This window comes from Typopeltis vanoorti, chromosome 15 (assembly GCF_054136105.1).
Source record: "Typopeltis vanoorti isolate ZY-2024b chromosome 15, IOZ_Tvanoo_1.0, whole genome shotgun sequence".
Classification (NCBI taxonomy): domain Eukaryota; kingdom Metazoa; phylum Arthropoda; class Arachnida; order Uropygi; family Thelyphonidae; genus Typopeltis; species Typopeltis vanoorti.
Genome location: NC_143563.1, coordinates 83992493 through 84013551, shown reverse-complemented (window position 1 = coordinate 84013551; position 21059 = coordinate 83992493). Strand labels below are relative to the sequence as shown.

The following is a 21059-nucleotide window of genomic DNA, read 5'->3' as shown; positions in this document are numbered from 1 at the left end:
TTCAAACAATTAAGACTGAAAATATGCCACCTACTCACTTTGAATAATAACATAGTACTGGAAGATAAATTTATTTTTAGAAAGAAAATAACTGAAGTATATATAAAACAGTAGTATTACATTCACATGACAATGTGAATGTAATATTACTGGAATAAAGTGCAATTAATGTCTATTTCACAGCAAAATTTCTTAAGCTTTTTTTTTTTTGGTAATCTCCAATACAAAAAACTGTGCAGAACTTATGGTATATCCGTACCATAGATAACTAGAGGTTGGGGGGGGGGGAAGACTTATTGTGAATGAGTGTAAATTTTAATCTTTTGAAAATCCATAGAGAGTTAATGATGCAAGAAATGTAACAAGAGAAAGGATTAAAAAAAGGAACTAGTGTGATAATTTTTAAGTTTTTTTAAGTTACATGGTAACTTAAAAAGTAAAAAAATAAAATAAGTTACAACCATAAACACTGCATTGTACTTCTCAGAAACAAGTGCTATTTCAAAATGGAATGTGGGCTTGCAAAGTTTCTGTTGTATCCTCCACCCTCCCAAAAAAAATAAAAAATATGGGAGCAATATTCTAAGGTAATAAACATTTTGCATGAAGTAAGATCTAAAGGAGAAAAAGTTATCTGGAAACAAATTCATCCAAGAGCTATCATTTCTGAGTACTTTTTATGTAGTATTTCCTGTGGGAATTACCATAAAAATTATTTGCATTTTGTATTAAAATTAGAAAATAAAAGGAGAAAACTTTAGTAGACAAAGTCAGCAAGGAAGGAAAATGGTGTAAAATCGTACACTGATAAGAGAACACAAAGGACTGGCAGCAACCATACATACATATTAAACAATGTAAAAAGTGCAAACAATAATGGGAGACATAAGAAATTTTTATGAAATGAAAATTAAAATTGATATTTAAATTTCAATTATTTTCCAGAATTGATATTTAAATTTCAATTACTGTCAACTTGTCTGAAATATTCATAAAGAACTAAAATGGTGTGATCTGTACCATTATCATTAAAGAGCTCTAGGGAGTTAGAAATCATCAAGGGAAGCCACACATCACATGCATCTATTGTCACACCTTTTCTTAGATTCATCGTTCACCACTTCAAAAAGTTAACCGTTCTAATCATGCTGTTCTACAAGAGTAAAATGTTTTGAACTCCTTCCTTGACCACATTCATTTTCAACTTTCAAGGATGCCTTCTAAAAATGAAAAATTTCATTTACTAATATGCTCTATGACCATTTCAGAAGTCAGCAGGTCTATCATATCACTCCTCATTACTTTGTATGCAAAAGAGATGGAAGGACAACCTAGTGGAGATGGCTGGAGAATGCTGGCACAGGGAAAGATGGAAACACAGTGGGAGGGCCTATAATCATAAATGGTTATAAAAAGGGCTCAGAAGAAGAAAAGTGTCTGCAGCCACACATTCTCAATCTATCCTCGTAATCTACATTCACAATTCTGATGTCTTTAACAACCTCCTTTGCACCTTCTCAACTGTATCACCTTGAAAACCAGGTTTATTGAGTGTCTATATCATAGTCTTATAGAAAATAAATATATAATTTTTTTTTTAATATAGATATTAAAGCACAAAAAAAAAAGGTCACAAGATCAGTGATGCATGTGGACAAGAGGATAGAAATAAAGGAGAAATCTGTGAATCTGTTTGCATTTTTTTTTTTTTTTTGAACAACTAAAGGTTGTATTCCGTGGGGAAGGCTGTTCCAAAGAGCAGAAGTAGATGCAAGGAAAGAGGAGACAATGCAGTTGATTAAGTGAGTTTCAACATGGATTGTAAAAGGGGTGGTGATTAGCAGTAGCTCTTGTTCTATGATTTTGGAGGAAAGTGGAAGAATAATAGCCAGTTCAGCAGAACACACTCAATAAATATATGCAGAAGAGGGCACATGGCAGAAACTAAACTTCTGTAAGAGAGAGTGATCATTAATTAAATGGATTACCCTTTTCTGGATAGAATCGAGCAATCTTAGAGAGAATTTTGATGCACCACTCCAAATATGGAAGCAAAATTCCATGGCTGAATGACTAGGGATTTGTATACAGTTAGTAGCTGTGAAGTAACATCTTGTGTGAAAAAAGCACACCAAGTTTTTTGTCAGCTGCAGAAGTTATGGTTAAAATATGTTTGTGTCAGGAAAGGTTGGAGGTATAGGTCAGTCCAAGAATGAAAATCTGATCATGTTTTGATATCTGGATATTAATGAAAGTAAAGGAGAAAGGAGATGGATGCAAGCTCTTTCTGCTTGCAAAAGATCAGGCAGGGATGAGTTTTGGTGGCATTGAAATCATTGAGAATTCTAATACTTGAGCACTATCAGGTTTGCCAAATGAAAAGGAGGCATGGAGCGTACCATCATTGGAAAAGCTGTGGACAGGATTGGAAGTCTGAGAGCAGGTCATTTATATTCAAGAGAAAGAAAGTCAATGGAAACCTGGGGATACTCCTGCATTGATGAGGAAATTTGAGAAAAGGAAACCATTCACCATACCATGTAATGAGGTGACAAATGAGAAAGTTGGCAATCCAGTTTCAGAGTGTGAAAGGCAGACCACAGGATGACAGTTTGCTAAGTAGCCCCTGTGCCAAACATGATCAGATGCTTTTGAAATGTCAAGAGCAACTATGCGAGTTCCTTTGAATTTTTCCATGGCTTCATTCCAGAGGTAGGTGGGTGGTGAAAGCTAGAAGATTGACTGTATATCAACAAGTGGCAGAATCCATATTGTTGGCCAATGATTAATTGGTAGGTCACTAAGTGGCACAGGAGATGAATGTTGATAACTTCTCCATAATTTTAGAGAGAGAGAACAGAAGTGAGAGCAATTGGATGGTTTGCCTTTCTTTTAGATGGGCTGAATGTGGGCCTGTTTTCATGCTATAGTTGATGCCAGTTGGATAGTACAAATTGAAGAGATGATGTAAAATTCAATGCTGTGAAATTTTGCTAAGATTTTTCAAACATCGATTTTTACAGAGGTCATAAATCATATGGAAAGAACAAAATCGTGCATTACTGTATTTTAAAGGATAAATGCTGATTGTAAACTTGTAAAGGCAACTAACAAAATGAATGACGTAGAATTTGGTCATAAATTATAAAATATTGTAAAGGTTAGAATTATACATTAAGTTCTAATGTGAAGTTGCAGGGGTAATAGAATGTAAAAGTATTTCTGCCCCAAGTTAAGAGGATTAGACAAGATTATGTTGGCGACTTGAGAGTGAACAAAGGTATTGAAGGTCATTCAGATGAGAAGATCTAATAATCTAAAACTGAAGTTCAAGACAACAGCAACATCAGTTATTTACAGAAGATTCAGGGGGGGGGGTCTCCGACCCTAAAACAAGGAACCTTGGAATTATGTAAAAGAGGTCTTGAGAACCTCTATTGGGAGCTCTGGAGTTTTTCGTCTTGCTGCAGTTTGTTGGCCCGCTCGGATTTCTGTATTTCATTGGATCGTGATCCCTAAGCACAGGGAAAACCAGGAGAGGCAGATCAGTCTACGGATATGTATTTTCAGTAACGGAATGTGCCATGTGCGACACCAGATACACGGTGCATACAGTGGATCCAGGACCAACAGTGAGCTATGCCACAATTCCAGGAAGAGGACCAGTAGGATGATCGCCAAAAGCCGTTTAGCTAAGAGTAGTATATACGATGGAGGAAAGCAGTCAGCAGGACTGCCACAAATCTGCAAAACTGGTAAGAATGTATATGTTTCTGTGAATTTGTGAGTAGATTCTATTGTATTAATTCTGAGATAGTGATTAAGAATTGTATGCCCGCTGAATGTAGCTTTGTTAAAATAGTTGTATAAGTCATTATAAGAAATAATTGAGGCTGAGAATTAGCTAGTACAGGTATCCCTCGATTAATGCGGTTAATTAATCTCTCAATGTCACCACGTATATCAAAATCACTTTAATCAAATCTAATAATCAATGGTAAAAAGTACAATTCATCCCCGATCGATTACTGTACTAATAGTTCGTTTTATATGGTACTCTTTTAGGAAAGATAAAAAATGAATGCAAAGTAAATGTTTAATAAATACTTGTACCTACATTAGTTACTGCAATTTTTTTTTAATCAAAAGAAGTTATCAAGAGTCGTTTGAAGAGTTTTAGTTTTTTTCTTATCGGCATAAATTCTATGATAACAAGCAAAATGACTCTCCAGACCTTGGCAAACAAGCATTCTTCGATTAACATCTGGATCCATATCTGTTACTTGCTGCTTAAGCGATTCTAAACTGCGAAATATTCCATCCAGTTCTTTGACTGTTATTTCCTTTGGAACCTCATCTTCACATTCCATTTGTTCGTTGTCTTCATATGTGTGTTGTTCAATTTCAAGAAGATCATTGTCACTGAAATCTTTTTAATTTGAATCCAATAATTCTTTAACATCTTCTGCATCAACACCATCAAAATCGAGGTCTTCACCAATTGCAATGATTTCTTTGACCACGTTGTTCACAGGATTTTGAAAACAACCCAAATCATTAGTGCATTCTGGCAGAAGGTTTTTCCAAACAGCTTTCATGCAACTAGAAGACACTTGCTCCCAAGGGTCACGAATGTTCTCAATTGTGTGTTTAATGTTAAATTTTTTCCAAAATTTGTGGAGCGTAATCGAATTTTTTCCCTTTGTTGTTACTACTGCCTTTGAGAATGTCTTTTTAAGAAAATAGGTTTTGAAAGTTGCAATGACTCCCATGTCCATAGGGTGTAACAATGATGTTGTATTTGGTGGGAAAAATAAAACTTGCACATTCTCACACGATCATTAAGAGAATTTGAATGACCACAAGGCTAGCAGCCTCGTGCCGTGAGCATGATTTTGCAGGGTAAATTTAAAGGAGTGTTAATCAAAACTCTTACCGCATATATCATGGGATTGCCGCGATTAATTTTGCATTAAGCAAAACTGCATTAAGCAAGGGATACCTGTATATATATTGAGAAGAATGTTAGCCAAAGATATAGACTGTAACAGCCAGTAATTGCCTAGACTTTGTCCAGTAAGTTATTTAAGCATTGTGAATAGCTGCTCTAAATTGTAAGGTTTAAGTTGAGTAGCTCCCCCTAATTGAGTTTAAAATAGTCATTAGAAAGAAATTGTTTAATCGTGTATCATAATGTAAAGTTGCCTAAGGTAAAATAAACGTTTTGTATACTTAAAATTATCGCCTGATCTTTGATCAGGCATGCACTGTCTCATAAAAACAACCGAACCTGTGTGCTAAAATTAGAGAAATTGCCATGACTGAATGATTAAGGTTTGGTTTAGAAAGTAATCTATTCTATAAGTGTTGTAATCCTTTATACTTCCTACAAGTGTTAGCACTGTTAGTGAAAAGGCCTCTGAAATAGGTAACTCACGGTTGCAGTTAACTATCTCCCACACTATGTAATTCAGGGAAATTTATATTATTTTTCGAATGCACCATCCTGAATTAATTTTATAGCATAAGAAGATTAATTCAGGATGGTGCATTCGAAAAATAATATAAATTTCCCTGAATTACATAGTGTGGGAGATAGTTAACTGCAACTGTGAGTTACCTATTTCAGAGGCCTCTTCACTAACAGTGCTAACACTTGTAGGAAGTATAAAGGATTACAAATGGGGACTAAATTAATTGGCTTAAATTAGAACAAGGTAAAAAGTACTTAACAGCAAGATTTAACAGAGTAGAAGTAAAGTAGACATAGGAAGGATAAAGGCAAAAAAGTATGAATAATACAAAGGCAGCTGATATAGACACTGAAGAAAGTAATTAACATAACAACAAAAATAACAACTAACCCAAAATATAACATAACGACATTATTTTACAGTGATATAGGATAGGCATTAGTTCTGGGACACAAGTTTTTATTTAAAAAAATAGATGGGATATCATCAGGATCAGATGCCTTGTTTGTGTTCAGGTTATTAAGGGTCCTTCAGATTTTTTCTGATAGAAGAATATGGGATATGAAGAGAATAGTCATTGGTGGAGTGGAGGGAACTTTGCCCATGTCATCAATGCAGGAATTGGAAGAGAAAAGTGATGCCAGTAAATTGTCCTTGTATTTAGATGAGGTAACTATATTACCATCTGAATGTGAGAGTTGTGGAAATCTGGGTGGACAAAAGTTGCACCCAATGGCCTTAGCAAGGGACCAGAAGGGGTAAATGCCATTTAGACAGATGAGTTTGTAGCATTTAGCCATTTTCAAAGTCTGATTTGGATTTGGTGATGTTTCTTTTATATCTGTTGTGAAATGCAGTATGGGCAGAATGGGTAGCTGGAGTTTTGGTCTTGAGCCATCCATAGTATGCAGAAGTTTTTTCTTTTACTGCATTGGCACACTTTTTCTTAAGAACCAAGGCTTGAATAGCAGCTATGAATTTAGGGTGGAATAAGCTATAAAACCTTCATTCCTTACTTATTCTTACAGGTCCATGTTTGTTCAGCATTATCCACTATGTTATATTTATTATCTCTGCTATATGACTTTAAACTTCAGATTTCCTTCTGATGTGGTCAGATAAACAGCAGATTAATGTACTAACTTTGAACTGGTATCCATTTTAATGTGCCTACAATTCCAGCCTATTCAAATTATCAATTCAGATTGTCAAGTGCTACATGTCAGTTACATCCCTAATTACCCTACATATCTTTGCATAATCAGCAAACAGTTTTATGTCGAGAAGAGTTCTCTCCAACTTTCCTCAAAGCCAACACAGACCAATTATATTAGAGGTAGGTCTGCAGGTATCCCTTGTCAGATCCATCCAACGTTCCCGCTGGAACTTCCAGAAAGCCAACTGGGATACATTTGCTGCCTATCTTGATAAATATGTCCATTGGATCCCTCCAACAAGCAGTAATTACAAGAGATTCGTGGGAGCTGTCTTTGCTGTAAGTAAGAAGACCATACCAAGAGGCTTCCGGAAGGAGTATATCCCTGGATGGGACGGTGATAGTAATAAACTGTATCAAGAATATCTAGAGTGTGGTGATCCTGACATTGCAGATGAACTCATTCACAGCCTTGACACCAGCCGACAGAAGAAATGGACTGAAACAGTAGAAAGACTTGATTTTTGGCACTACAGTAGAAAAGTATGGAGTCTTCTAAGAAAACTAGGTAGTGGCACCCTGACTGCCCGGGAACAATCAGCTATTTCTCCTAACCAATATGCATCACATATTGTCAACACGTCAAGATATACCACCAAGGACAAACAACACACTCTTCAAATAAAAAGAGAACTTACACGTTTAAAAAATAACAGACGATCAGACCCTCTATATTCACGACCCTTCACTCTTGAAGATATTAACACTGCTCTAATGGATATGAAACCAGACGAGGCTCCAGGTTTCGATGGAATTCATCCTGATTTCCTGTTGAAGACAGGCCAAAAAGCTCGACAGTGGTTGGCTTGCTTTTTCTCTGACATCCTCCAGACTGGTAGACTTCCAAAAGAGTTTAAGAGGACAAAAATTATCCCCATCTTAAAACCAGGAAAACCAACAACAACAACAACAAACCAGAAAACTACCAACCAATCACCCTGCTTAACACCTGCTATAAGCTCCTAGAAAGGCTCATCATTAATAGAATTGCCCCTAAGATAATAGAACAAGTCCCAGTGGAACAGGCTGGATTCAGACATAAACGAAGCTGCTGTGATCTGGTTCTGTCCCTCACCACACATATAGAGGCAGGCTACCAACAATGCCGGAAAACAGGTGTAGCGTTTGTAGATCTTACCACAGCTTACGATACAGTCTGGAGGCATGCCGCAGTCTGCAAGTTGCTCCGTGCAATCCCATGCAGAACAATAGCAAAACTAATTGATAACATGCTAAGCAACCACCTGTTCCAAGTGTGTATGGATGAGAACAAAAGTAAACAAAGAACACTGGATAATGGACTACCACAAGGATCAGTTCTGGCTCCCCTCCTTTTTAACTTATACATTTTATACATTGCAGATTTGTCTAATACAGTCTCCAAGAAGTTTTGCTAAGCTGATGACATTGCTCTAGCCACCAGACACGCCAATTTTATTACAATGGAAGATACACTAACAAACGATCTTGCAATCCTAGATGAATATTTCAGCAAATGGAGATTACACCCAAAACAGAAGTTTCATGCTTCCACAAACTGCTATGCTACAACAGATTCCTGAAATATCTGGGCTTCACTCTGTATAGAACACTATCTTTTAAACCACATCTCATTATATAATCAAATCACATCTAATACAGTCTCCAAGAAGTTTTGTTATGCTGATGACATTGCTCTAGCCACCAGACATGCCAATTTTATTACAATGGAAGATACACTAACAAACGATCTTGCAATCCAGCATCCAAACTAAAAACAAGAAACAATATACCGCAAAAACTATGTGGAACAACTTGGGGTGCCTCAGCCACAATGCTTCGCTGCACTGCTCTTGGCCTTGTTTACTCTACAGCTGAATACTGCTCACCTGTATGGCTGAACAGCACCTATGTGTATTTGGTTGATGCCCAGCTTAACACCACTATGCACCTTATTTCTGGAACTGTAAAATCAATCCCAACCTACTGGCTCCCAGTGCTAAGCAACATCCTGCCTTCACACATCCGCAGATCCAACTTTCTTCTACATGAATACAGCAAAATCATGGAAATCCAAAATCTTCCAATCCATGAAGACATCCCACCCCTAGAAATAAACAGGCTAAAGTCAAGGCACCCTCCAATCTTAACAGCAAAAAATCTTGCAGAGACAAGTTTCAACATGAAGGAGAAGTGAAAAGAGTCCTGGTGTAACACTTCAACAGGGATCTTCCATGAATTAGTGGACCCAACACAGATGCCGTCGGGTTTTGACCTACCTCGAAAAACTTGGTCTGCCCTTTAACCGAATCTGCACCAGACATGGCAGATGTGCAGACCACCTTTACAAATGGAGCATGATTGTCTCACCCAGGCGCAACTGTGGATCACAACTGTCAGACTTCATCCATGCTACACCAAGTGCAGTAGACTGAATAATCAACCTAAATATTTAGTTGTAGTCTATTCTTGAGTGTCTCTTTTACGACTGTATTATGTCTTGTTATTGTACGTATGTCCATTACTATGTCCATATATATTAAGGATTAATGTAATGTAACTTTTCACATGTGAGCCATATGCTAAATAAATAAATCATAGTTTTATGTTTCCTGTCAAATCCCTCCCAGTGTCATTAATGTATAGAATGAATAACAATGGGCCAAGACCTCCCTCATAAACCACTTTTGATACTGTCAGCCTTCCTCTTATTCAAACTTAGAGTTTATAATCAAATCCCATATCCTCCAACTTATGCTATAGCCTTCCATACTTTTGACAGAAGTCAAAAGCCTTAGCAAAATCTGGTACTATCATGGTTTATCCAGTTCTCTTGTCTAACTCCACTGTAGCATTCTCAAACATGACCTTCCATTTTTCTGTATATGAGCTTTCACTGACTTTCCCAATATCTTTCCTACCACTCTGGAGACAGACAGGTCAATAATTAGATATATCAGTCTTTGCACCACCCTTGTGCAATGGGATTATCATACATTCTTTCCATTCTTGCAGTTCCTGTGCTGAGTTCCAGTTACACAGCGAGGTCAAGGGCACAGTCAATTCTGCTGAACACTTCCTTAGCATTCTACACAATACTTGTAAATTTATGTGAATCACAATACTTGTGAAAATCAAATAAATAATATAAAATAACCTGACAACTTTGGCAGTCAGTCAATCATAATCCAAAGTGATTAGATATAAAAAGAGAGAAGGGAGAAAAGTGCTTGGCACAGCTGGTATGGACAAGTCAGCTTCTTAACTGAGAGAGACCTAATGTTTGTCATTAGTCTCTGTCCAATTATGAAGCTGACTTGTTCTCATAAAGCTGTGCCAATCCCTGACTGCAGGTTGTCTAATGATGGAACCAGTTATTCATTTTGAAATATCTGTTTTTTTTTTTTAACTAACTGGAAATAACCTTGCTGGTTACTATGAAAAATGTGTGAGTAGAAAGAAATAAATTAGCTGCTGTGAGAGTGCAAAAGGATGACAAGCAGATGACTATTCATGAGGTCAATGTACACCCTCTGTCCAAAAAGAAATTGAACTTTTGATAGAAAATAAAACACAGGCCAATTATAATTATTCAAATCATTTATTTCAATCAATATACTCTCCATCAGCTTCGATACAACGTTTGGTGCAGTCAATTAATTCATTAAATGAGTTTTTTATATCAGTTTTTGGGATACTATTGAGGGTCGTGGTTACTGCCGCTTGAACGTTTTCAATGGTGTCGTATCACCTTCCTTTCATCGGCAAATGAAGTCAGGGGAAGAGAAAGCAGTCACAGGTTGCTAAATCAGGTGAATACGGCAAGTGATCCAACACACAAACTTGGTTTTTGCTCAAAAACTGTCTCACAATGTTCGAAAGATGAGATGGTGCATTATCGTGCAAAAGTGGCCAGCTGCCTGCATCATGATATTCATGTCGTATGTGACGAATTCTCGCTATCAATCGCTTCAAAACTTCGAGATAAAACTCACCATTGGCCAGGTCTGAACGAATTCTTTGTGGATAACCCCCTTGGAATCTAAACAAATCAGCATTGTCTTTACTTTTGACTTCTCCAAGAGACTTCTTTTTGGATGCCCTTCTTCTGGTGGTCTCTACTCAAAACACCACGTTTCATCACCAGTAATAACCATTTCAAGGGAGTTTGAGTCCTTATGAGCGGTTTTAATGAGATCCTTGCAGTGTTCAATTCGATAAATATAATAAATTTTGTTTAATCCTTTATCCAAGTGTGAGCAAACAAAGTTTGCGCCTGAAAGTATCTTCAGGACTGGGGTAAGGTGGTGCAACATCAGGGCGACTCCTTGCAAAGGTGGAGCAAGCTACTATCACTCCTATCTCAGTATCTCCCATAATGCAAAACACATCTCCTTGCAGATATGTCTAATATTATGCATTAAGGGAAGGGCCACTACCCAGACTAGTTTCGACCTTTATTGAGGTCTCTTCAGTGGGAGCCAGGCCCAAGGGAGATACCAGCCAGAAGCATTAGCAAGGTCATCTCTACCTATAGGAGTTGTCAAACGGTGTGCCACCTTTTTTGAAAGATGTTGAAAAATAAACTTTCAACATCTTTCTCTAAATCCAGAGTAATTTAAAAGGTGGCACACCGTTTGACAACTCCTATAGGTAGCGATGACCTTGCTAATGCTTCTGGCTGGTATCTCCACTTGGGCCTGGCTCCCACTGAAGAGACCTCAATAAAGGTCGAAACTAGTCTGGGTAGTGGCCCTTCCCTTAATGCATAACATTAGACATATCCGCAAGGAGATGTGTTTTGCATTATGGGAGATACTGAGATAGGAGTGATAGTAGCTTGTTCCATCTTTGCAAGGAGTCGTCCTGGTGTTGCACCACCTTACCTCAGTCATGAAGATACTTTCAGGCGCAAACTTTGTTTGCTCACACTTGAATAAAGGATTAAACTAAATTTATTATATTCTAACCAAGTGAAAGATAAACTTTCAACATTAATTCGATAAATTTTTTGGTCGTCGGTCAACTTGTGGGGAACAAATCACAAATTCAATTTACGAAGGCCCAAACTCTCAGTCAAAATGTTGTGCACAGTTGATTTTGGAATCCCCAATTCGCCTTCAATCAATCTCACTGACGATTTTGGGTTTTCTTTGAAGAAATCACACACTTTTTGGATGTTAACTTCGTTCAGTTCAGTTTTTGGATGGCCTGGCTTTTCGTCATTCTCAAACGTCTCATGACCACCCACTCTTTGAAATCGCTTAAACCACTCATAAACTTGAGTATGGGATAAGCATTCGTTACCATATGCTTTTTGAAGTATTTGATGCATTTCGGTAAAACTTTTACCAAGTTTAACACAAAAGTCAATTGCAGCTCTCTGTTTGAAATTCATTTTCTGACTGTTTGTCAAAACACATTGTCACTCTTGGCACTATAACTTGGCTTCTAATGAAGGTTCCGCTTTCGACAACAAAAAAATACAACAGGTGGACTACTATTTTTTTCTATTTTCGAAAAGTTCGGTTTCTTTTTGGACAGAGGGTGTAAGAAGTGTGCATTAGTACCTCAGCTACCCAGACTAAAACCATACTTTACGAAACATCAGAGACAGTGCCTCAGGAGAAATAATGAGATGTTTTGATGGCAAATCCTCCCTACAGATGATTTTTTTTTTATTATTAATGAAAATGAATTCTCTCAATAAACACGGTTAACATAAAAATGTTACCTGATTAGCTGCTCGAAACTCGAGAATGGTTTGATTTGTTAGGAGAGCTTGTATTAAATCTCGAATCATTGGACCAGTCAAATAATTCGATTCCACATTTAGTGATGATAAAGTTTTGTTTTGCTTAATGGCTTCTTTCAGAACCTAATCCAGAGAATATTAAAAAAATTATTTATATTTGAACAAATAATTTCATATCTTTATGCACGAAACTAAGTAAATATTGTTAAAAATAAACTGCATGCATATAATTTACAGTTTAAACAGATATTCAAAATCATAGCCAACCAAAAATTATTCCATTGTATTCTTATTACATAACAGCAAGCCATTTGAAAATACAAATGGTCATGAATTCTTTCAAAGATTTAAGTTGTCATTATTTCTCAGTTACAAAAGTAAGTTTTCACTTTGTAACTTTTTTTGATATAGTCATTCTTAGATTGATTATTGTGATGTTATTCAGCGTGCGGACTTCATAACCTCTAATAACATCACAGCTTTTCCTCTCAACATTCTCTAAGGTGGTATTGGCAATGTGACATAAACATTCAAGATGAGACTGCATGCATTGGTGCTCTATTATTTAAGTTAAGCTATTTTAATTCTAGTTCTCAAATAGTCTAATAGAAAGTGACATAAAAAGAAAACAAGCTGAAAGTGACCCGATGCTTTTTGGATGAAAACTGAAGAATTTGGCATAAGTTCACATTGCGAAATATAAAATGAAAAGAAGAAATAAAGAAATTTGATGTAGGGAGTGAAAAAAGCTGTGTATCAAATAGGCAGACATTAAAGAAGCAACGCAAGCGTAGAAGCTATATGATATATGCAGCACAATCTAATGGTGTTGGCATATATGACACTGAGCTACAGAAGTGGTCTACATAATATTTTCAGTTATGCAATTTGACTTGTAGTTCAGGGTGGCAGTTTAGACAAAGGCAGAGTAACTCTAATAGAAAAATCTGTGGTGATATTTAAAGTACTGAGCCATTAAAAAAAGTGCAGCATTATAATGCTGATGTAATAGCTTATTTTGCATTGCCCTAGAGAACTGATTTTCATCTTATGTGTTGCAGAAAGATTTCAAATGGGTCACAATGTCTGTAAATATTAACATAATGCAACACTTTATTAATTTAATAAATATTGTTAAGCAACTGAAACATAAAAACAAAATGAAAAAACTCCTCTGTTCATAATTATGACTCCAACTTATGAAGGTGCAATAACATTTTCAAGTTTGCTTCAAACTGTTGATGAAAGTACACTTCCATTTTTCTGCAGCTAATAGCTTGATTCCTAGGATCAAGCTATTAGCTGCAGAAAAACAAGTCCTTGTTCCCACTAACTATATTTTTGCATGTTCTTTGACTTAGCAGTAATTTCCAGAATTTCAAGAGCCACAGAAGAAAATCTGAACTGGAAAGATAATTAAAAACTTTTTCAATTAGCAAATGCTATATTTTTTCATTTGGTGTTTATTACATAAAATATATATGCAAGCATGCTATTAAATTTAAATTAAATAGCAATCATGTTTCATTTACATTATTAAACAGAATTTCATTTTTATTATAATTATCCTAAGTCGCAAGGTACTGAAAAGTGAGTCACGACAGCAGGAAAGTTGCAAACCACTGCTCTAGAGAAAGAGCAAGCAGAAATTGTCTTCACGTCTTTGTTCCAATGCAAATAAGATGCATCAGCTGAAGTCTATTGTGGTGAGAGCTCATGTAAGAGGCTTAATGGAATGAAAACAGCACTGGGAAAGAATTAAAACCAAAGTTTAATACTTGCAGTATTTGGTCTCAGTCACAGATACATCTTCAGGGAGTACAATGTAAAATGTACACACATTAAAGACAAAGTAAAACTCAGTAGACAGTCTAGAGTCCTAAGGAAGAATGCCTTTTATGAGCACCAGTCAGAAGTGTTAGATGCAACACAGTGTCCCTAAGAATTAATGTTTCCCATATTTAGAATTTAACACATGTATATTTATTTATCTTAAGTTCATTAAAAAAAAATTAGCAGCCATCTTCGAACTTCTAACCACTTGCTGAGTCTCTTGTAGCTCAATTGGTATAGATTACTCAATTGGTATAGATATAATCGAACCCAGGTCTTTCCGACCCTTCGGTCGGAAAGACCTGGGTTCGATTTCCCATCCATAACATGAGGAACCTTTATCTGATCTCTTTTGACTAAAGGTGAGTTAGCCAGTCTCATACAGAGATAGAGGGTTTTTCGTCCCTCAGAACAGGCAAACCAGTCTGTGAACACACATGGATCTACAGAAAATACTTATTTAATCCCTCACTAGGAGGGCTCAACCCGTCCTAAGAGACAAGGGAGGAAAGGGGGAAACCCCATAAGAAATAACCACTTGATGCAATGGAGCACGTTATTATCCCCCCCCCCCCATTTGATTCTGTATACCAAAGCATGGACTGCTAAACCTGATTACACATACATTTGTTAAGGCCTTCCATATGGATCATGGCTAATCTTCCAAGTAAAGCTTGCAGGTAGTTCATAGGCTGTATTTTTTATTATTATTTTTTTAATTCTGGCTATTTTGTAGGGTTTTTGTGAGCAAGGCTAAGAAATCAAGAGTATGAAAAGAATTTGTTATATTATTATTATTTGACACCTCTAGGGAGTTCAAGGACTCATCGAGGGAGGGAGAGCACCTACTCTACAACTCCGTCTCCAACATTCAATCACCAACTGACCGCAACTACACCAACACCATCTACCGCCGACCACTGGTATATCCACAGACAATCACAAACATCCATGCCCATGGCGGGATTTGAACCCACAGTTATAGAGCAAATACGTTATCCATTCAGCCAACCAGGCTGGCAAACTTTTAATTATATAGTTATGAACAGAGGGGTTTTTTCATTTTGTTATGTTTCAGTTGCTTAACAATATAATATAATATTATATTATATATAATATAACACTGTTTACCTGCGGTCTACTATATCTTGCAAAATGCCTGGTTCAATTTATACAAGTTTATACAAAGGACTTATACCACAAGCAAGTCAGGAAGCATCAGAAAGTGTTAAAATTTTTAGATTTCCAGATTAAGATACTTCCACTTCTTGACAATGTCTCATGAACATCCATCCGTGCATTACAAATCTATCACACAAGGATGGAAAAATGAAGTGCTTAACTAGTTTACAAAATAAAAAACAAAGTACAAATTACACAGTAAAAATCCAATGTTGTTAATGGCATATTCAAAGAAAAAAAAATTAAGATTTGATTCTGTATAAACAGAAGGGAAGAAAAATTATTTTAAGCTGTTCAGCTTTCTTCCTTCTTTTTTTTAATGGCAGAAAAGAACATCAAATTTCATGTCAAATTTTCATTACATAAAGATGATTTTAAGTAAAGACAATAACAGGTAATCTATTTGTTAAAATTTAGCTGATTGCTATCTTCTAAAGCAGTGCTTCCCAAACTTATGGATGCAAGGCCCCCTTTGGAAAAATTAAAATATTTCATGCCCCCCCCCATCGAAAAAAAATCATAATATAGACATATATTATTATAATAATATTTATTGTATTTATATTCAAGATTTTGCGTTTGTATAAATATTTTTTGTGTTTCTTATCAGTACCTTCGAAATGAAACATGAATAAGCATATATTTACTAATATTCATTAATCGTCAAAATACGCAAGAAGCAAAATTTATGAACCAACACCAATGTGTGATTTTTTTCCATTAAAATATAAAAAAGAACAAAAAAGAAATAATAAATAATAAAAATTAAATACATTTCTTTAAAGATTAAAATAAAATCTACTTGATCTTAAAACATTTTAAATTTGTTTTCATTATTTCATGACCCCCCCCCCCCCTCAATAAAACTTATGGCCCCCAAGGGGGCCGTGGCCCACAGTTTGGGAAGCGCTGTTCTAAAGAACTGAATACTGTGACCCAGAAAGAAAATAAAGTAGTAATTGGAATAATCAAATTGCAAAAAAACAGTATGGATATAGATAAGAGAATAATTATTTCATTTCTCAATGGGTAAAATGAAGTTATAGTTTTCAGATACTGAAATGCAAAATACACACTGTGAAAAGTATGAAATACAAAATTAGAAGAAAGTAGATGTTTATAATTTAGTTACTGTGAGTGGCCATAGCAGTGTGTGTGTGGGGGGGAGGGGGGTTGTGATTAGAAAACTTCAAAATGAACATAAAATTTAAATCAATTCACAGGACATATCTCAGATAATTTCACTATAAATAATTTTTCAATGGTTAAGAAAGAGAATTATCATTAGTGATATGAGCACTCTACAAATAATAATAATGCTATGTTTTTCAACTGTGATCCTTTAAAATGAGCCTCAAAATAAGAATGTAATGCAATTTAACCTAATTTCTTGTTCATAAAAGTAGAAAGGGTTGCACACATACAACGGTGTATCTAAATATGTAACCATAATGATACGACATTTCCTTAAACCAGAATGGTGCAAGAAAAAAAAAAGTAACATTCGTATTTATTTCAATAAATGCTACTTGATAGCATATTCTCTCCCCCCACCCCAAGAATATTTTAAAATAATTGTTTAATACAAGCTTTGGAAATTAGCATGAAAAGAATTTCCACGATATTTTCAGTAACATCTTCCAAAGCAAATATCTCTTGAAAACAACCAAAATATTTACTTGGAATTGCCTAATAGAGAAAATTCCAGGTAACAGTTTACTCTTCTGTTCATGTCATTCTTATAGCTATTTCATGTTCAGTTAGCAAAAGCCTTGGGTACCTGTTCATGGTACAGGAACGGCAGAAGTGGAAAGATGATAAAGAAATACAAAAAAATTAAAACAGAACAAAGCATATCAATATCAGAATGCAAAAAAGAAAGTCAGTCACTACCACCACCAACTGCGAGATCCTTGTATGCTGAGAAGGTAACAATTAATAAAAATGTCAACAGCAATATGTCTATTTCACCATAACTGAACTTTATGATTGCAAGTGTTTCTTCTGTTGAGCACATCAATTTCATGACTTATGGTCTTACTCCAGAGACAACTCCAAAAATGGTTCCATTCGATGAGAACCCACTTGGCAAAAAAAATTATGGCAAAGATATCACTTAATGATAAACCACCACCCATCCCCACAGAAAAAATGGATACTTCGGTATCCACCGAAAAGTAAATTAAACTTATCAACTGATTCTAACACAGCAGATGTATTGAATATTTTACCAGAGGAAGAGATGGACACTGGCCATCCATACTTCCCAAAAACAATTGATAAATACAAACCTGACAAAGGTAAGCTGTCAACTTCCCGAAAACCAGACAAGTCTATAAAGCCAAAACAATAACCAAAATTTTTACAATTGAACTGTCATGGGTTTTGCCAGAATGCTGATTATATCAAGATTTTGTTGCAGAAACATACCGTATTTTTCGCCCCCCAAATTTATGAGAGAATTTTTAGAAAAAATATTATATAAAAATATTCACAAACCTTAAACTTAATTTATTATTACCATAACTTGTACCAGCAGCATTCAATTCATCTTCACTCATCTTGTTCATGTCACTTTTTGTATTATGTCTGAACTATTGTTATTACTCTCTTCAAAAACCACCGTATTTTTTCGGACCATAAGAAATATTTCTGATATTTCGGAAATATTTATTAAAGTCCGGAAAAATCTTTCCGAAAATTTCGGAAAAGTCCTGATGGTGAAAGTCCATCAGGACTATTAGGAGAACAATAGCTTCACCACTTCATTCTCAGTTACTGTGTTGTAGTGCCTACATGCACGTGCCTGTTTTGTAAGTTCCTTTTGAAGATGGCAACATGACGTTGCCGAAATATCGGAAATATTTATTAAAGTGCAATTTAATTTATATTCTTATCTACGTTGTCATTTCCTTAAGTGATTTAGTAATTACACTGTACCGAAGCTGTTAGCGAAGTTCAATTACTGGTGCAATATGTTAATAAAATTAGTAAGTATGCCACTGAAGGTAGGACCTAAGTTATCTTGCTGCATGTGGTGAATCACCAATTTAGAACGTCAATAGTCATTTGTGTGTAAACATATGCGCTTTTGTACGGTTCATTTGAATTATTTTTTATAAGTTGTTAAAATTTTTATCTTAAAATCAGAAAAAATGAGTGTAAAACAAAAAAAAAAGACTTCCATATAACGTGAGTTATAAATTAAATGTGATAAATTATGCAAAACAATATGGAAACAGAGCAGCAGAAAGACATTTTGGTCCACCACCAACAGAAAAAAAGGTTCATGAGCAGAGAAAACAAGAGGAACAATTAAAACTGCTAAGTAAACACAAGAAAACATTCCATTCGCACCTAGAAAAATGGTCAGTATTAGAAGTACAAATGAAAAATTGGGGTAACAAATCATCGAAACATGGGAATATCTGTTTCTACAAAAATGATAATTTTTGAAGCTAAACGATGGGCAACTGGTAATGGAATTTTAGATTTTACCAGATCACCGTCTTGGTGCTTTAGATTTATGAAAAGACATGGGTTATGCATGCGTACAAAAACCACTGCAGCCCAAAAAATGGCGGCTGACTATGAAGCTAAAATTATAGAATTCCATAGATTTGTCATATCAGCGAGAAGGAAATTAACTTTGAGCTTAATCAAATTGCGAACATGGATGAAGTGCCTCTAACTTTTGTTGTTCCTTCAAATCAGACAGTAGATTCAAAAGGCACCAAATCCATAGTGATCAAAACAACAGGTCACGAAAAAACTCACTACATAGTTTTAGCTTGTTGTGCGGACAGAACAAAACTACCCCCCATATTAATCTTCAAGAGAAAAACATTACCAAGAGATGAAATTCCTCGTGGCATTATTATCCACGTTCGAGATAAAGGCTGGATGGACGAAACAGGAATGAAATTATGGATACAAAAAGATATGGGCAAAACGTCCAGGTGCATTGTTTAAAAAAGCCTGCGATGTTGGGATCAATTCAGAGCGCATAAAACAGAATCAACAAAGAAGCTTCTAAAAGAAAAAATGAATACAGAATTAGCTGTCATTCCTGGAGGCCTTACAAGTCAATTACGACCCTTTGATGGATCTATTAATAAACCATTCAAAAATTTTATGCGGGAAGAGTGGAACAAATGGATGGCAAAGCCAAATCACGATGTTACAGCAACAGGACGTATGAAACGGCCAACAATTTCAGAAGTGTGTACCTGGGTGAAAAATTCATGGGAAGCTGTGAAAGAAGAGACGATTATAAAGCCATTTAAGAAATGTGGGATAAGTAATGCGATGGATGGTACCGAAGATGATGCAGTTTTTGAAGGAGGTGACAACAATAGTTCAGATGAAAGTAATACGAATGGTGACATTAACAAGACCAGTGATAGTACCGAGAGTGAAGATGAACTGAATCTTGCTAATACAAATGATTGTAACAATAAATAAAAATTAAGTAAGAATTTGTAAATATCTTTATATAATATTTTTTCCTAAAAATCGTCTCATAAATTTGGGGTGCATCTTATCGTCCAAAATATGCGGTAAGTCATCTGCAGTACCATCTGTTGCATTACTTATACCACATTTTTTAAAAGACTTAATAATAGTCTCTTCTTTTACAGCTTCCCACGAATTTTTCACCCAGGTACACACTTCTGAAATCGTCGACCATTTCATACATCCTGTTGCTGTAAAATCGTGATTTGGCTATACCATCCATTTGTTCCACTCCTTCTGTGTAAAATTTTTAAATGGTTTATTTATCGACACATCTAATGGTTGCAATTGACTTGTAAGGCCTTCAGGAATGACAGCTAGTTCTGTGTTCATTCCTTTTAGAATCTTATTGGTTGATTCTATTTTATGTACTCTAAATTGATCCCACATAAACATCACATGCTTTTTAAAAACAGTGCACCTGGATATTTTGTCCATATCTTTTGTAGCCATAATTTCATTCCTTTTTCATCCATTCAACCTTTAATCTTGAACGTGGATAAAAACGCTACAGGGAATTTCATCTTTTGGTAACATTTTTCTTTTAAAGATTAACATTGGGGGGGTGGTTTTATTCCATCTGCACAAGCTAAAACTACATGAGTTTTTTCGTATTGCACTTCATCTATATTCGCAATATGACTAAACTCAAAGTTCCTTCTGGCTGATAAGACAAATCTGTGGAATTCTATAATTTTAGCTTTATAGTCAAGTGGCATTTTTTGGGCAAGAGTGGTTTTCGTACGCATGTGTCTTTTCATAAATCTAAAGCACCAAGAAGGTGAAGCAGTAAAATCTGTAATGCCATCAGTAACCACTCATCATTTCGCTTCAAAAATTATCATTCATAGAAACGAATATTCCGATACTTTGGTGATTTGTTATCCAATTTTTCATTTGTACTTCTAATTCTGGCCATTTTTCAATGGAATGTTGCACGGAATGCACAAGGAATGTTTACTTTGCAGTTTCAATCCACTTGCGAATCATTTTTTCTATTGGCGGTGGACCAAAATGTCTTTCTGCTGCTCTGTTCCCATGTTGTTTTGCATAATTTATCAGAATCAATTTATAACTCACGTTATACGAATCTTTTTTGTTTTAC

The 21059-nt window shown here is 35.6% G+C and overlaps 1 protein-coding gene across 3 annotated transcripts in view; it reads right to left on the bottom strand.

Moving 5' to 3' along the window:
- Nucleotides 1-21059, bottom strand: part of tmod (tropomodulin) — a 240965-nt gene that overhangs the window by 21042 nt on the left and 198864 nt on the right. For all 3 annotated transcript variants that reach the window (XM_090405530.1, XM_090405529.1, XM_090405528.1), the window contains one exon: nt 12404-12547. In XM_090405530.1, the coding sequence (XP_090261656.1) occupies nt 12404-12547 (144 nt within the window). The remainder of the gene's footprint in view (nt 1-12403; nt 12548-21059) is intronic.